Raw genomic sequence first — 18,468 nt, 5'->3', positions numbered from 1 at the left:
GTTCAGTCGACAGCGCCTTCGCACTTGTTTTTTTTTTTTAAAGGTTACATTTCCTTGTAGAGCGCCACCTTGTGGCACAGAGAAAATCGGCCTCCACGCACCCAACCAACCATTTACAGGCCCTTTTCGAAACCACGGTTTCGGTTTGGATTCGGCTCAGGCTAGCTTGGCCCCGCAGTTGTTTTGACACTATTGAGCGTGTTTCGCTTACGCGCTCAGGGCTTCAGACGAGAGGACGGGGCCTGAACTGAATCCTAAGCCAATCTTGTGGTTTCGAAAGGATTTTTTCAAAAAGGAAAATAAAGCCCGAATTCCATGTTCATGGTAATTATGACGCCAATGAGGGTTCGAAACTTGCACGGAGGAAATACGATAATATGGAAAGGTTTGCGGTAACATCATGCCTCAGGCCCCCAAAACAAAACAAAATACCAGTTGACTGTTGATCGTCCCCGCCCGCATCCTTTTTTCCTTTTTTCCGATTATTTGTTGTAAATCCATCTACTCAAAAGGACTTGCCTAGGAGCTTTTGCCGAATCTTACGTGATGCTGTCTAACTTTTGTAACCGTCTGTTTCATAAAACATAGTGAATGCCTACCAGCAAATCCTCTTAGTATCCGACCCTGTTAGTGTGAGTGTTAACACAGGTCCTCATGGAACTAGTAATAGGTATACAATAAGTTTGCGGTTGATTCAAACTGAAGAATTGGTGGCCTGTTTGATTTGAAATACTAAGCGGCCATAAAATATAAAAAAAAGTAAATTATAAATAATAAAGCCCTCATCCTCCTCTTTTTTGAAAAATCCGGACGATCAACTGGTATTTTTTTTTTGGCCTTGGGCCTACTCATGACTATAACTGGAGTTGGGGTGGTTCTAAAAGAAACCTTGGTTTCAACTCGACGTTTCGATCAGTTACTGATCCGGCGTCTTCTGGAGAAAACCGTCACGACGCCGTAATGCACACCTCTCCCCACACTGCACAGCGCACACGATCTCCTCGCTCAAGACCTGGCAGCAGTGTTTGATGAGTAGGACCGTACAAACCTTCAATCTTCAATCTTCAATGGTGGAATCCTTATTCAGCTATCTATAGCTATACTAGGATGGTGCAGAAGTGACGTCACAGGCAAAGTGCATAAGAAATAAGGTGAAGTTAAGGTGTCGACAAGACAAAAAGACTGATAACAAAAAACTTAGGATGCGTAAAAACTGACGGAGGATTTAGAGGAGATGTGAGCCCACTGGTAGCCTCATCCCTGTAATAGCTGGTAGGGCAGTTTCCTTGAAGGCTGCTACTGAAGTTTGAAGCGAAGTTGTATTATGATGAGACACCACTTTAGAAATAGTAATAATGGCAGTTGTGTTATGATGCAATACCTCGAATAGAACTTGAAATGAACAATCTGAAAAAATAACCGCTTTAAGAAATCGAAAACTTCCTCCTTCTTAAAGGTCTGAGGTTTCATTTAACTGCCACACAATCAACAAATAAAAAAGGCACTTTCCACTCAAAAGCGACAGTATAATGATACCGGTATGTACATGTACAGTGCAGCACTGCAAAACATTATAACAAAATTAAAAGCCAGACTTTGCCGGCAATTGAAAAGGACATGCATTGCATTGATAGAGAGCGTTACCAATTAATAATTATTAATTTGTAAGGTGAACCAAATAAAAGGTGCTTGATTAATACACGTGGGTTAAATGACTCAACATTCTGATGCATATACAACTGCATATATAACTCAAAAATGTATCTTTCATCAACTACAAACATGCTTCGAGGCACTTGGCAGGAGTATCTGTAGTAAAAGTAGGCCTACCCCCACTAATTTACAAACATCCGACCATCGCTCTTGAAAATATCTCCCTACACCTCCCGGCAAATAAAAATGACCATTTATTTCAGGGCATCATGTCATCCACAATACCTCAAGTCGTAAAGTCGACATTTTGTTTGCACTGTGTAGGACCCTTTTCTTGGGCTCTCAAATCTGTCTAGAATAGAATATTTTGACTGGGCAGGTCCACAAATCTAGCTCGTTCATGCAGATGTTTGTGGTGTGATACAGATCTTCTCCATCCAGTAATTAGTGTTGCGATATCGGCAACTGTGTTAAAGCCAGTGGACACTATTGGTAATTGTCAAAGACTAGCCTTCACAGTTGGTGTATCTCAACATATGCATAAAATACCTAACCAGTGAAAATTTGAGCTCAATCGGTCATCAAAGTTGCGAGATAATAATGAAAGAAGAAAACACCCTTGTCACACGAAGTTGAGCGCGTTTAGATGGTTGATTTCGAGACCTCAAGTTCTAAACCTGAGGTCTCGAAATCAAATTCGTGGAAAATTACTTCTTTCTCGAAAACTATGTCACTTTAGAGAGAGCCGTTTCTCACAATGTTTTATACCACCAACCTCTCCCCATTACTCGTTACCAAGTGAGGTTTTGTGCTAATAATTATTTTGAGTGATGACCAATAGCGTCCACTGCCTTTAACAAAATAAACGTCGCCAATCAAGACTACAGGACTGCGTCACTTTGCGGGTTCCACAACACCAACAGTTTTCACTTGTTCGGTTGTTGATTGATACGTGACAGTAGTTGGTTGTGACTCAGTTTGTGTAGTCTCTTCTCGTGTCGGTTTACTAGACGGGGATGCCGTCATGAACAGAGCTTCTGTCCTGGACTCAGACGCCACTGTTGGTGGGGATGTCATGGCCATTTGTGTGGTCGGTGATGTCACTGTCATCCCTGTGGTCGTTGATGATGTCGAGGTCATTGTGGTTGGTGATGTGATTATTTGAGTGGTGGGTACCCTTCCCGGGGTTGTGGTTTCCCTTGGCCGGTGTTTTCTACACGGGTTCTTCTTCTTTCTGTTCAGGCCCCGACTATCACTTCCGAACTTTCCATTTACTCTGCGCCTCCCCGATGTGCGTCTCTTTCGACCCGGGAAGCGCCTCCGTGCAAAAGACACGGGAGGATTTTCAGAACTCTCTGAGCTACTGCTGCTCGAACATCCTTCGTCATCATCGCTATCATCTTGTTGAAATTGAATCCACATCTGATTCTTGGCCAACTTGTTTTTCTGATTTCTACGGTTGGTTTCTGACGACCATGCGCCGGCCATCCGTATCAAGCGGTTGCCACGACTGGCCACCGACGGCAGAGTGTGAACTAACTTGTCCCCATCTTGGGTGTGTGGGTCCACGTCTGATTCGAGTTCGAGTAGAGGAAGGGCTGGTCTCAGGCTCCCGACTCTTTCTTGTGAACTTGCACCGTTAGGAAAGACGGTATCTAAACTGTTGGTCAATTTTCGGACGCCCTCCTGCGGTTGAAAAAAAAAATAAGATTAAACGCCTTTAAAGTATCATGGACAGTCTCTGAAGTAATGGCTGCGTCTGAGATCAATACACAAGCTTATAAAAGCAATAATATATGCTGTCCATAAACCACTTCTTCCCCCTCTCATCCCTCCACCACACACTCCCCCTCCCCCCCCCCCCCGCCCCAACCCGAGTACTAATACACGTGTGAATTAGGCTCAACAATGTAAAAGAAGGAGAATGTTGCTTTTTTTATCAATCACATTGCAGCGGAAATGCGTGAGTCCTTGTGAAATTGCAGTAACTTTTCTCGAAAACCCGGGTTTGTGGCCGGAAGAAACATTTTACAAGGCAGGAAGCGGTTCGGGGATCGGATGAAAACGCTGTACTTTTATAACTCGTATGTAGGCCTACTCATTGAGAACATACACATAATAATAGTTTGAGAATATGGACCCTTCTATCGCAACATCACAGCCAACCCAGGTTGTAAAAGTAGGCCTATGTGAAAACCATCCAAAACAAACAAAGATCACTACTTTTTGTCATAAAGTTACACAAAAAATTAGAAGCTAATGTCAAGTTTGTTGGAAACAAAGCAACAATCATGGGAGGATGTTGAATTTGTTCACAACATCAGGGTCCAATTTCATAAAGCCTGTAAGCACAAAAATTTGCTTAGCATGAAATTTCTTCCTTGATAAAAACAAGATTACCAACCTAATTTTAATTTGTTGCATATTGCTTGTTACTGGCATTCAGTTGTTGTTTGCTTATCCTAAAAATCACGTGGAAATTTGGTTGTAACCCTGTTTTTATTGAGGAAGAAATTTCATGCCAAGCAAAATGTTTTTGGTTATACAGGCTTTATGAAATTGCAATACACCGTTGCATGGTTTGCTAACATTCGGCCGTCCATGCCAAACAGCGCTGTTTGTTTACCAACAATGGACAAGTCTATAGTGAAGCTTCCATTGCCTTGTTTCGTTTTGAGAAATTGTTCACCTCGAAGTACTGCGGTTATTGAACAAGATTAGTCACTTTTTATACCAAAACTTTTAATCTGAGAAGCGTTACTAACAGCAACATTTCTCAGATGATTCTTCATGTATGAAAAAACATCCTCGTCACACGAAGCTGTGTGCTTTCAGATGCTTCATTTCGAGACTTCAAAAATATATTGAGGTCTCGAAATCAAATTCGTGGAAATTACTTCTTTCTCGAAAAGTACGTTACTTCAGAGGGAGCCTTTTCTCACAATGTTTTATATCAACATCTCCACATTACTTGTTACCAAGTAAAGTTTTATGCTAATTAGTTTGAGTAATTACCAATAGTGTCCACTGCCTTTAATACGGTACTAAAATTTGTATTAAAAAAACAAAAAACATCAACATCAACAGACGTCTTACCTTTGCCAGCGCAACATCTATCCCTGCAGGAGCAACAAAAGACCCACAGAGAATGGCAGAGAACACCAGCAAGCCAATGCCGTGAAATGTCATCTTGGCACCCTTGGATAGTAAGCACTTCACGACGGTGATAAACCTCTTGCGAATCGTCAGTCTTGAAACAATTCATTCAGCTTCAGAATTTTAAATGTACAGCAAACCAACCGTTTGTCATCAGAGACCTGGGTAGTTTAAATTCAACATCCTGACATGTCCCTAGAAATTGAATTTGACTCTATAGCCCTGTCGGTCTTTCTCTTTCGTTTTCTACACCAGACAGTAGTGTGTACAACATAGGGGCTGAGGAAGAGTCTAGCTCATTTGAAGACTGCGAACAGTTTTTTTTTTCCTCGGCACCTTTCAAAACTGATAACTGTAGAATTCGATGATAGTCTGAGCTTCATGCATCAAGGTCGTGACAGTTGCTTCAGAGACGTCGAGTTCCAAGTTGAATTTGTGGACATCCGCACGCAAAACTTCACTCGCCGTGTAAGCTGTGAATTAATGGTTGTCAGCCACAACTAAAATTGGGCTTGTGAACATGTATTTACAACGGTATAGGCCTCATACAGGCAGTCCACTTTTTGCACCGTATCTTCAGGGACAGCATTGATTTTAGAAATCCCTACAAACGTTCTAGCATCATTCTTCATGCATTTGCATACAAAGAGCAATGTGTGGTGTCAGAAGTTATTTTCTTAGAAACTCACCACAAAATGTTTAGGCCCAACAAAAACAAAAAATCTTGGCACTGGATTGCCAATTTTAGTGGAACATTCTTTGGTACATAATCCCAAACACATGTAATGAAATCTGTGCCAGGACCTAACAATGAACCGCTGACATCATTTCAGTATGGTGGCCCTGAAGGGACATCGCATATCGCAAACGTGTGCGCATACGTATGCAATGTCGTGAAACAATTCGCAAATATGTGCGCACACGAATGCAATGTCTTGAAACAATTCGCGAATATGTGCGCACACGTATGCAATGTCGTGAAACAATTCGCAAATATGTGCGCACACGTATGCAATGTCGTGAAACAATTTGCGAATATGTGCGCACACGTATGCAATGTCGTGAAACAATTCGCGAATTTGTGCGCACACGTCTGCGAATATTATTTGCGATGTCGTGCATTTTATTGCATACCATGTTGCATACCTTTGAATAAAATGTCTAATGATCTGGGGGGTTCTTTCCAACAGTGAGATAAGCGGTAGTCATTGCAGCAGTAGTCTTTGTTGTGAGGCAAGCGAGGCGTGTGGTCGTCCTTGGCCTGGTGCCAAGTTCCTGGGTATACACATGCTTTACAGAGGGAGCCTGCTGTAGCGCCACAGTACTCCCTAGATCGGTAACAAATTATCCACAACTATGACATCATCCTAATGGTATGCAACATGGTATGCAATAAAATTAACGACATTGCAAAACAAATCGCACTCGTGTGCGCACATATTCACGATTTGGTTCACGAAATTGCATACGTGTGCGCACATATTCACGATTTGGTTCACGAGATTGCATACGTGTGCGCACATATTCGCGATTTGTTTCACGACATTGCATACGTGTGCGCACATATTCGCGAATTGTTTCACGACATTGCATACGTGTGCGCACATATTCGCGAATTGTTTCACGAAATTGTATACGTGTGCGCATATATTCGCGATTTGTTTCACGACATTGCATACGTGTGCGCACACGTTTGCGTTATGCGATGTCCCTTCGGGGCCACCATATTTCAGCAAGATCTTCAAAACATTATACAATGATTTATCAGCTGCGAGATTAGTCACAGTGATAAACTCATTGTATAATAATAGTTATTACATTAATAACAACTATTATTGCGGTTTTATAGTCTGAAGCAGAGATTCTTGGTCACGGATTGTTATCAACCGATGACCGGTCAAACCTAGACTGGTGCCCTGATGCACTGGTTTACAGACGCAATGATTTCATTGGATGCAATGATTTCACTGGATACAATGATTTCACTGGATAAACGTGCAGTGACGTAAGCTTTTATATCTGTGTTTTGATTGGTCCGAAGTGATGTTTGTCAGCCGCTCTTTTTGTCGTCTGCATGCATACGATACATAATATTAATATGTTGTGTCATCATGTAATTGTCTGTAATATTTATCATGCAATACATGTTTGTGTACAGGTATGTGTGAATTGACTGCGAGTCTCCATGTGAAATGGTACATGTACATTTTGTACGGATCCTGCCGTACGCACAAGGGTGATATCTGGCGTAATATCATTCTCGGGCCTCAAAGTGAGTAGTCTTGGCCCAAGACGATGGTGCTTGATTCTGGATAGTGTACTACGCGCGGTAGACTACACTGGGACGGCTCGAAATCTAGACTACACTGTATCTTGCAGAGTGTAGTCTAGATTTCAAGCCGTCCACGTAACCAAATCATACCGTGGCGGGCGCGCTTTGGCGATTCAACCGCGCGTAGTACACTATCCAGAATCAAGCACCATCGTCTTGGGCCAAGACTACAAAGTGAGCCGTCAAAATGTTCAGGCTACCATGCATCGTGGTTTCATTATCTGGTGAAACGTGGGCATTTATCTTTCGGCACGGGGCTGGTCAAAGGCATCGACACTTTGTTTACTTTTCAAAGACCATTATTCTCTAAAAAAACAAATTTTGACTCATTGGCCATCGAAGTTGCAAGAATAATGACAGAAAGCACCCTGGCTTCTTTCACAACGCGTTTCTGTACGCTTTCAGCAGTAACCTATTAAAAGTCTTCAGGCATAATGTTTATTTTTTTTTTCGAGAGAGAAATTACATCGTTCCCCCAAATTCAGAGGGAGCCGATCCTCACAATGTATGTATACATCCATTGCTCGTTACCAAGTAAGTTTTTATGCTAACAATTATTTTGAGTAATATTACTAATAGTGTCCGCTGACTTTATAGGCCTCATTATTCCCCATTTAAGTCCAAACATTAAAATGCACAGATTTATTAATTTATGCTGTTTTGGGGATACACCAAGTGAGAATACTGGTCTTTGGCAATTACCAAAGGTGTCCAGTGCCTTTAATCGGTGACAGTTCAGACCTGTCAAGTCCCTTCCGTTGTCTCTTGTTCTAGTGACTATAGATGACTGAGCGTTTCCTGTGACGTCACTTTGGATTATTATACAGCACTTAATCATCAACTCAGGGGGGAAATCCCAGACACTTTGTAATCGTCGAGCTTTAAATATAGTGCGGTTGTCCTACTGTGGTTTTTATATGATTGTTCATTATCTCATTCAGCCCTTTGCGTTCTCATATGAAAAGGGTGTAGGCCTACTTCCCAGTTATTATACAAAATATCTTACTTGTGACAAAAAGTACATTGCGTCTGTTAATAACTATGAGGTCATTAATGGGAATGTTATAAATTATGTCATTATCAAAAGGTTCTTAAAACGGAAATTGCATAATATAGGTTTGGGGGAAAAAAATGTTTTTCTAAGATTGCAAAACAAATGCTTTGATGACCACTCTTGATCACTAGGCCTAACCCTATTTCAGGAGCTCGAATAGTCAAAAGCAGTTTTACGAATTCATAAATTGCACTAAGGACCTTTCTGAGCAAACGATTATAAATATCAAGTGAAAATTGTTTCGCCAGGTGAACATCCTTGTTAATGCAATTTTGTATCCGTTCTCTAGTCTGATCCTGGGCGCGTATTCGCAAAGCTCGCTCGCAATCGTCAAAACAACCGCGAGGGCAAGCTGGCCTGCGCCGAATCCAAAACCAATTCCAGTCGTGTCGAAAAGGGCCTCAGAACCAGTGATTTTATGGGATACAATGATTTCATTGGATAAACGAACAGTGACATAAGCTTCCTATATCTACGTCTTTAATGGTCCGAGGTGACGGCAGCTGCACTTGCGGTCGTCTGCATATGAATCTAGGTGAAAGGTTAAGATGGACGGGGAAGTGTGACGTCAGCTGTTCAGGCTAGAATAGGCAGTCGACTAATAACTCGCTTGCTACGTTTGTACGCTTGTACGTTTGCTTGAATGAACTTTTCGGGAAACAATTTTGTTGTCTCATCCTAAAAAAAAAATAATCCCCATAATTTATCTTGTGAATTGCTGCGTCAAGCAAGATTAAATCCTGAAATAAATGTCTATAATTACAACTATGTTATCATGCTAAGCTGCTTTGTAACTAGATTATGCTTCGCTGCATTTAGTATAAATAATATTTCATAATTCAAAAGTTGCTTCAATAAAACTGATCTGCATTCTGCAGTGAATACACCATAAGGTAAGACTTGTTAATTGGAGATGTCAAGTACTTCCGTAAACTAATAAAAGAGGAATTGATTTGGGGACAAATTGTAAAATTACTTTGGGTTTAAAGGCAGTGTACTATATTGGTAATTGTCAAAGATATAGCCTTCACAGTTGGTGTATCTCAACATATGCATAAAATAAGAAACCGGTGAAAATTTGAACTCAATCGGTCATCGTACTGCGAGATAATAATGAGAGAAAAATCGCCCTTGTCACACGAAGGTGTGTGCGTTAAGATGGTTGATTTCGAGAACTCAAAATAATCTGACGTCTCGAAATTAAATTCGTGGAAAATTACTTCTTTCTCGAAAACTATGGCACTTCAGAGAGAGAGAGAGAGAGAGAGAAAGAGCTGTTTCTCACAATGTTTTATACTACCAACCTCTCCCCATTACTCGTCACCGAGAAAGGTTTTATGATAATAATTATTTTGAGTAATTACCAACAGTGTCCACTGCCTTTAACAATGACAAATTTACTAATAGAGCGGGATTTGAACCTGTTACTTTTGGAAACGAGCCGTCTAGCTCTTATGTTGGAGGACCCCCTGTCAATTATATTTGTTTGGCATTGCCAGTCCGAAGCCATTCAGTCTGTATAAAACTGTCGTAGTCAGGTATCACAATAAATAAAAGTAAATTGAATGTCGATTCTTTAAACCTCGTTACCATTATTTCGGAATCCGAATGATAATTAGCCGGCAAAGCATCCTACATCACACCAACTGTTTGAGTGAAAGACCATGAAGACATTTCAGTTTTTAGACGTGTGAGGCAAAACCCACGCAGCCATGTGGGACTGAATTCTGAACCCAGTTGCAAAGCTCCGGTCCGGTCTCGAACCGGGGTCCACAGAGGTGAAAGTCAGGGACCAGAAACCACTGAGCCAACCTGACTGCCCGGATAATTCATCTACGTCACTGTCAAAAGTCATTACACAAATTTGTAGTTTTCTATGGCCTATTTGTTTTCGCTTTGTTTTGTTTTATAGAGCCATCATGCTACAGATTGTAGGACTTTTTCTCCTACTCTCCGGAAGTCAGGGGATACCTCTAGCCCAATCAGGGCCTCTCTCCACCCTCGGTACAGGGTATAATATCCTCTTCGGGAACCCAGAAGGGGATCCACGGACCGGTCACATCGACCCCGGGGTGAAGACTACACGTCACATCTTCGACTTTACCTATGAAGAACAAAAGGTCAGTGGGGTGTGTTTGGCTTACCCTTAGTGCGTTACAATGTCAATTAGCAACTATGGTTAACTAAGCATTTTTTTTATATAACGTTTGAGTGGTTGAGGCAAGGTTGTTTACCCGCTGGGTTTTTTACAGCATAGACTGGTCCGCTGTATCAAGTGAAATCCCCAATTGACCTGTACGTCTGGGAAAACATGAAACGTCCCAAATAGACTCCTGCCTTCTTGAGGGTTAAATAAACCGTGCGTTATTCCCCACTGATTTTGTTTAAAATAATAATATTCACTTATGTTACAGGTGTCCGTTGATGGGCAGTTAGTGCCAGATCAGGTGGCCTTTTCGCAGCGACAGAGCTGTGTAACAGCTTCGTCTACCACTATATTCCAAGGAACCCGAAGCTACCAAGACGAACTAAAACACTACGTCTCACAGTTAGGTAATTGACTAGTCTTGGTTCCAAGACCATTGGTGTTGCGCGGTCACACAACCAACGTTCCGATTATGCACAGCAAAAACTGTACACGCTTGTAATGAACGAACGCTAGCGGGCGCTCTGTTACAAGCGTGTACAGTTTTTGCCGTTCATAGATCGGAACGTTGGTTGTGTGTGACCGCGCAACACCAATGGTCTTGGAACCAAGACTAGTAATTGACGAGAACACACACTTAGTAGCATTCACAATGCATATTACCGATAACGAATAATGTAGAACTTATGCACACAAAAAGTCATGACGTCATTTAAAGGAACACGTTGCCTTGGATCGGTCGAGTTGGTCTTTGAAAAGCGTTTGTAACCGTTTTTTATAAAATGCATATGGGTAGAAAGATGTTGTAAAAGTAGAATACAATGATCCACACAAACATGCCTCGAAATTGCGTGGTTTTCCTTTTACCTCGTCGACTAACACGTCGGCCATTTATGGGGGTCAAAATTTTGACTCCCATAAATGGCCGACCATGTTAGTTCGCACAGTAAAAGGAAAACCACGCAATTTCGAGGCAAACTTGTGTGGATCATTGTATTCTACTTTTAAAACATCTTTCCAACCATATGCATTTTATAAAAAAACGGTTACAAACGCTTTTGTTTTGACCAACTCGTCTGATCCAAGGCAACGTGGCCACCCCCTTTGGGGTCTAGTCTTTCAATGGCCCATCCTAGCTATGCGCTCTGAGAACCATACACTGTGTCTCTTTTCGAAACCACGGCTTCGGGTCCAGATTCGTCACAGGCTAGCTTGGCCCGCGGTAGCTTTGACATTATTGCGCATGCTCTGTGTACGTGCTCAGGGCTTCAGACGAGAGGACGGAGCCTCAGTGAAACCATGGAGTTATAATAGTTAAACCGAATCCAAGCCGAAGCCATGGAGTCGAAAAGGGCCTATAGTGTGCGGTGTCCATTGTTTCATCATTGTTTCATCTCTATAAGATGGCGGCATGACCTCAATTCGAGAGGTCCATATTTTAACTCTTCCAAAAATAAAATATTCCCTCATCTCAACCACTCCCTGCCTGCATGTATATGCTTAGTGGAATTACTTAAATTTCTCATAATCGCTTGGCTGATAAGACATTGTCTGTCAACATTTGTAAATAATTACCTTATTTTCAGGCCACCGACAGGCGGATTATTATTGACTAACAATCAAGCTGATAATTTTCCTTCACAAGAAAACGAAAACACCTGTTCAGGTTCCCAAAGTTAAATCGAACAAAATATACCGATATTGCAGAAAATGGCTTCATTATCTGAGTCTAATTTGTTTAGACGATAATTCATCTGTCTATCAACACCAAAATTGTCATAACCATTAATTTATTGTGAAATGTAATTTTTTCATAAAAAAAACCACTTCATTTATCCGTGTTTTTTCTCTCTCACACAGGAAATTCGGGAGCCGCTTTTGCCGGTTACGAATTTTCGCAGAGTTCAAGTAAGTGGAACCTAGCCCTTATGGGCCCAATTTCAGTGTTCTGCTTATTATACCGTAAGCAAAGAATCGGCGCTTACGCCAAGTGTACTCAACATTACTAGGCATTATTCGCTTACACTACAGGTAGCGCAGAAATTCGGCGCTTGCCACATAAACAAAGAATTACGATCGTAAGCGCAGTCGGCGGCAAGCAGGGCCATGAAATTGGGCCCTTACGTGACAAAATTCACATGACGACATCACAGTGATCTTGGAAGCGCCATTTTAGAAGTCAATGTCCCCGGGTGTTTTATTACAGTCCTTACACAATATACTTGGTTGGATTTCACAAAGAGTTAATAAGACTAGTCTCATCTGAAGCTTGGACGAGTTACGTGTCCGAACTTAGGACCAGCCTTTTAAATATCTCCTAGAACTAGTCCTAAGTTAGGAATAGTCTTAACACTTTGTGAAACCGACCCCTGTGCATTGAGGGTGACGGGCAACAGACTGTGCAAGTCTCGTGCTTACTCGAAAAGTGAGACCCGTTGAAACGCAATAGCTTAAAGGAACACGTTGCCTTTGGATCGGTCGAGTTGGTCCGTGAAAGGTGTTTGAAATCGTTTGTTATAAAATGCAGATGATTAGAAAGATATTTTAAAAGTAGAATATAATGATCCACACAAATGTGCCTCTAAATTGCATGGTTTTCCTTTTACTTTGCGAATTAACACGGTCGGCCATTTATGGGAGTCAAACATTTGACTCCCATAAATGGCCGACCGTGTTAATCTACGTGGTAAAAGGAAAACCACGTATTTTCGAGTGATACTTGTGTGGATCATTATATTCGACTTTTAAAATATCTCTCCAATCATATGCATTTTATAAAAAAACGGTTACAAACGCTTTTCAAAGACCATCTCGTCCGATCCAAGGCAACGTGTTCCTCTAATATTTCTTTCACGGGTTATCATCAAGACAATGGCCCAATTTAATAAAGCGTGCTAAGCACAAAAACTTGCTAAGCACAAACAAATATTGATTAGTAGAAACCGGTTACCGGCCAAAGGTCCACAACGTTTACATTGTTGTGACATGTTTCCCCACCCACTGTTTTCTAAACAAGGTTAGCTAGTATTGGCAGCAGCACAAGGCACTGCATTTCCAGGGAGCTGAGAGTGGTTGAACATAAATATGGTCCAATGACTATGCAGGGGCAGGGGTCAATCCTTCTCTGGAATTGCGCTAAGTACAAGAGTCGATGGTTGCTTGTTTTAAAGGCACCGAAGATGTTTGGTAATTGTCAAAGACCAGTATTTACACTTGGTGTATCCCAACATCAAGCCTGTGAAAATTTGGAATCAATTGGTCATTGAAGTTGCAAGAATGATGAAAGAAAAAACACCCTTGTTGTACAAAAAAGTGTGCTTTCAGACAGGAATAAAAGGCTTCTGGCCGGAGGTCTTTTATTATTTTAGTAAGAAAGTAGGCCTACCTCTTTCTCAAAAACTACGTTACTTCAGAGGGCGTCGTTTCTCACAATTTTGTATACTATCAACAGCTCCCCGTTGCTCGTTACCAAGTAAGGTTTTATGCTAAATTAAGTAATTACCAAACGTGTACAAACAGTGCATTTAATTTTCAGATTTCACATTTTCATAACCCTTGCACTTTATTACAACTTAATAGGATATAGTGCTATCAGTCAATCCACGGATGTTGGTCATCATGTGTTCTTTGATGACGTCACAGTCTGCAACCTCGGTCGGGCCAGATACGTCGACGAGCTCGCTCTCGCAGACCGGTTTCCACTCTCGCGTGATTTCGTGGCAGACGCATGCGCTCTGCCCGCAACCTTTGACCCGGTTGAATACATGAGGTTCTTGGATACTTGGGGAACTGTAAGCATTATTGTAGTCATTTCATACACATTTCAAAGAAATCGCATGGCACGAACAGGCTTCCGTAGAACAATATACCCTGACACAATGTGAACCGTTACTGCAGTAATGATTCACATCTTCTTATTTTGGGGGCATAACTTATTTCTTTTTGACATAACCACATTTCTTTTAAGTGAAATGTGTTGTTTTCTAAAAAATACTTCAACACTTTCAAAATATTTTTGTAGGCTTCTAACCAAAGGCATTTATTGCCATTAATTTTAAGAGTGATTAACAAACGTGTATACCTTCCCTTTAAATACTAATAATACTAATAATAGTAAGCCTTTTTGACACCAATTATGTTTTTGTTTGTCACCAAGTTGTTAGTATAACGAATAACAAACCACAATTGGAACTGACCGGATAACGTTTGAAATGATTTGGTGCTGAATAACAAAGACAAACTGATTAGAGTGGGATTTGAACCAATGACATCCGATTTAATCCGGCACGTTAGTCCGGAGGTCGTTGGTTCAACTCACACCGTCTCTAGTCAATTTTTCATTGTTCAACCCCAGATCATTCCAAATTTACCCTGTCCGCTTCTAATTTAAAGGCAGCGGACACTATTGGTAATTACTCAAAATAATTATTAGCATAAAACCTTCCTTGGTGACGAGTAATGGGGAGAGGTTGGTGGTATAAAACATTGTGAGAAACGGCTCCCTCTGAAGTGCCATAGTTTTCGAGAAAGAAGTAATTTTCCACGAATTTGATTTCAAGACCTCAGATTTAGAACTTGAGGTCTCGAAATCAACCATCTAAACGCACACAACTTCGTGTGACAAGGGTGTTTTTTCTTTCATCTCGCAAGTTCGATGACCGATTGAGCTCAAATTTTCACAGGTTTGTTATTTTATGCATATGTTGAGATACACCAACTGTGAAGGCTAGTCTTTGACAATTACCAATAGTGTCCACTGCCTTTAATTTATAAGGCAGTGGACACTACTGGTAATTGTCAAAGACTAGCCTTCAATACTTATTACAACTTGATAACAACACAAAACAATTGCGGTAAAAAGGCTTATTATTATTATAAAAACAATAAAGAAATGACATCAATGAAACCACTGGACACTATATTTGTGTTTCGCGTTTCCTTTCAGCACATCGTGGCCCAGGCTGACATCGGCAGCAGAACTGTAAGACGATCACAGACGGACTATAACACACTGGTTCAGTTTGCAAGGAAACTTGTAAGTGCCACAAGAAAGTTGAAAATAATTGTTTTTAAATAATAAATATTATTACGCTAGTATTATTAAAAACTTTCATGTTTAGTATACGTTTGGTAATACTCTGAAAATGAATGGCAATCCAAACTTACGTGGTAAGAAAAACAACAGCTTTGAAGGCATTTTGAGAGGCAATTTGCTTCGAAGCACCACACTTCTTGAAACAAATATTACAAATATCCACCGCGGTAACCCTACAGTAACCCTACATGTACCTTAATAAAAGGTATCTCAAGCCATTGACCCCTAGGCTGTACCTTAAATTTAGCCCAAAACCCGGTGTCATAATATTATAAGCGATGGTCATCATCTTTGAATGGGAGATGGTACAACCAACAGTAAGAAAATATTCTTGTTTCAAGAGTTGTGTTTTCTAGTTTCCAAAGAGCCACAGAATCAACTTTTGTTTTAATTTTCTTTTATATACATAATATGCGAACTTGTGTACTTGTTCTCATTGAAAGGCCGATACAAGTTACAGCTCCGATGGCAAATACGCATCCATTGATATCGACAGCCTCAAGGAGCGTCTGAGCGAGGAGCCCGCCCTCTTCGATGACCTCGTGGAAACCATGACCCTTGGCAGTAGTTCCCACGCCGAACCCATCGCAGTTGGATTAATGGGTATCGATGAGGTACTCAGTATTGATTATTGGCAGCTAATGGATCGATATGTATCGGAGGGTCTGTGCTCGGAGGGTGATGAGGCACTTTTGGCATCGAAGAAGGGTCACTTGAAGGAGGCGATGTCGGCCTATCCAAGCTGGCACAGTGCCGAGATGTCATCCGGTACGTTAGAAATGACTCTAGAAAAACAAACGAGACTATAGTCAGTCAGTCAGATGAAGTACATTCACATCTAATAATAGTGCGATCTTTGCTAAGTTTACTTAACAAACCTTTTAAAGAATTGAGATTAATTTGAGAGTTGAATTTTGAAAGGGTGTTGAAACAAAGGAATATTTTCAACATTTTTTTAATTGCTGCAAGTTATTGAAACTACAAACTGAACCCTCAAGACAATTGTCATTAGTGAGGTTTAAGTTGTCACGCAATAAATTCCATAAAAGCAACTTCGTAATCTTTTTTGTATAAAACTCATGTAGCCGGCGTAAACTTTACCCGTATATTTACTGCCACCAACAATCCCGGCCATATCTTGTTGGCCCAGTGCCCCTTTCAATGTTAGTTCTGATTGCCGGTCTTCTGTGTTACGGTCAACGTTGAGCGGGGGACGGGGAGTGTGGGAGACAATGTGTAATGTCAGTGGGAAGTGGACAGGGAAAGGGAATGGTTTATATAACGTTAGGAATGGATGGCCCAAGCATTTTGCCGGGATTGTAGCGTCTGATAAAAAATAATTTCGTCTCATATAGATCCAGTGGTCCAGAGCGCCATCACGTGGCCGATCGGCACCTACAGCCTGCCCATGACGGATAGCCTATCCGGATGTCCCAACTCTGCCTTTTTCTGGAAGACCGGCCGGAGATTCCAGGACACGCAGGATTTATGGGCGAACAACCAGTGGTCCGATCCGTGCCATCTCCCCGGTCCGTACGCCCGGAACAACGTGCAGCAGAACTTCTGCAGTAAGATGGACAACTTGGTGACGGAGAGTGACCTGGACTGGGACGAGGGGGAATACTGTATATTCAAAAAGGGTATCTGCCCATCTGGTAAGAACCTATTTATATTCCCTCTATTGCAACGTCACAGCCCGAGTTTTTGCCAACTGAGCTTGAAAAACTATACAAATCCACAAACTAATGCGCGAAGCAACAACAGATAGCCACAATAGCCTGAACGTCTGACGTCACACTTCGAGGCTCATGAGTAAACGCCAGATACCTGCCAGACCGGATGCTGCCTTTGACCTCGCATTCATCTGTCCATTCTCACTGCATGCAACGAAAGTTACCAATGGTTACAAGGATAATATTACAATGTCGGCTTAATTGTTACTCTCCTTCCAGGTTTCGCCGAAGGATGGATCAAGTGGGACGACCAGGACGCCCTCAATAGCAACGAGGCGAGCGGCGTGCTCCCGGACGGCGTGTACGATCACAACACCCTGATCTACTTCTGTTGTCGCGAGGACGGCGACCCTACCGTTCCGATACTCCTCCCTACAGCGGATCCGTTCTACCTGTTCCGGAAAAACGGCAAGTGCCAAGCGGTGGAAGGCATGACCCTGATTGAGGAATGGTTCCGGTGGGACGGGGAGGACAACTTCGTAGACTTCACCAAGTACAGCGACGGTTCCGTCCCGTTTATGGATAGCCGAGACGACGACCACAAGCTCTACTACTGCTACTATTACTAGATTATGGCACTCCCCATAACTAATTAATTAGCCCAGTGGACTCCTCCGTGGCAGAGCATCTCAATTATGTGGAGCAAATTAGTCTTGAATCCAGACTCAGAATTTCAATAACAGAATTCGTATAGGCTTGTTCTGAGACGGTATTGCATTCGGAACTTGAAAGAATCTTACTTTAACTTCATAAAACCGATAGGTTCTAATCCCCTGATGGTTGGTCACCAACAAAAAGTTATAAACTTCCAACACTTTTTCAACAACTAAAAGTTTTGAGGTTTCTACCGCAATTGTGGAACAAGTAATTGTATACAACTATATATAATTGTCAACCCCCCTTTCTTTTCCTGTCAATTCCTTTGAGTTTTACAAGCGTATAACAGTGTATAATGTTATCAGAATAAAATTAACATTCCTGGCAAAACTTCACATCATCAGCGTGGTTGTCGTATGTGTTTTTAAAAAGTCGATAAAAGTCCACACGTCACGTGTTATATTGGAAGAGGTCACAGGTCACGCCTGGCAGTCTAATTTTCATAAGGAAGACTGACGTGGAATTAGACTGTTAAAGGCACTTTACACTATTGGTAATTGCTCAAAATAATTATAAGCATAACAACTTACTTGTTAGCGATCAATTATGGAGAGATGTTTATAGTATAAAATATTGTGAGAAACGGCTCCCTCTGTCGAACAGGAAGTTATTTGATGTATAATATTGGTTTGCGGTAACACC

General features: G+C 41.5%; 2 protein-coding genes across 2 annotated transcripts; one reads left to right on the top strand and one right to left on the bottom strand.

Moving 5' to 3' along the window:
* Window positions 1–1,484: 1,484 nt before the first annotated feature.
* LOC139945154 (uncharacterized) lies at window positions 1,485–5,490 on the bottom strand. Its single transcript, XM_071942436.1, has 2 exons — window positions 4,750–5,490; window positions 1,485–3,339 (listed from the first exon to the last, which is right to left on the bottom strand). The coding sequence occupies exons 1-2, from the start codon at window positions 4,840–4,842 to the stop codon at window positions 2,548–2,550; spliced, it is 885 nt and encodes a 294-aa protein (XP_071798537.1). The 5' UTR covers window positions 4,843–5,490; the 3' UTR covers window positions 1,485–2,547.
* A 3,578-nt stretch (window positions 5,491–9,068) lies between these two features.
* LOC139945500 (uncharacterized) lies at window positions 9,069–18,144 on the top strand. Its single transcript, XM_071942866.1, has 9 exons — window positions 9,069–9,088; window positions 10,108–10,315; window positions 10,610–10,748; window positions 12,202–12,249; window positions 13,921–14,132; window positions 15,287–15,376; window positions 15,880–16,204; window positions 16,792–17,091; window positions 17,389–18,144. Exons 2-9 carry the CDS (start codon window positions 10,115–10,117, stop codon window positions 17,736–17,738), a joined length of 1,665 nt encoding a protein of 554 aa, XP_071798967.1. The 5' UTR covers window positions 9,069–9,088; window positions 10,108–10,114; the 3' UTR covers window positions 17,739–18,144.
* The last annotated feature ends 324 nt before the right edge of the window (window positions 18,145–18,468 follow it).

This window comes from Asterias amurensis, chromosome 12 (assembly GCF_032118995.1).
Source record: "Asterias amurensis chromosome 12, ASM3211899v1".
In the NCBI taxonomy this organism is placed as follows: Eukaryota; Metazoa; Echinodermata; class Asteroidea; order Forcipulatida; family Asteriidae; genus Asterias; species Asterias amurensis.
This window is presented reverse-complemented; position numbering and strand designations above follow the sequence as displayed.

Excerpts from the sequence above, each read along its gene's own strand:
- LOC139945154 (XM_071942436.1), bottom strand. The coding sequence starts at position 4,842 with ATGACATTTCACGGCATTGGCTTGCTGGTGTTCTCTGCCATTCTCTGT. Across the intron at positions 3,340-4,749 it reads TAGATGTTGCGCTGGCAAAG|GAGGGCGTCCGAAAATTGAC; the intron begins GTAAGACGTCTG and ends TTTCAACCGCAG.
- LOC139945500 (XM_071942866.1), top strand. The coding sequence starts at position 10,115 with ATGCTACAGATTGTAGGACTTTTTCTCCTACTCTCCGGAAGTCAGGGG. Across the intron at positions 10,316-10,609 it reads TTACCTATGAAGAACAAAAG|GTGTCCGTTGATGGGCAGTT; the intron begins GTCAGTGGGGTG and ends CTTATGTTACAG. Across the intron at positions 14,133-15,286 it reads TCTTGGATACTTGGGGAACT|CACATCGTGGCCCAGGCTGA; the intron begins GTAAGCATTATT and ends GTTTCCTTTCAG.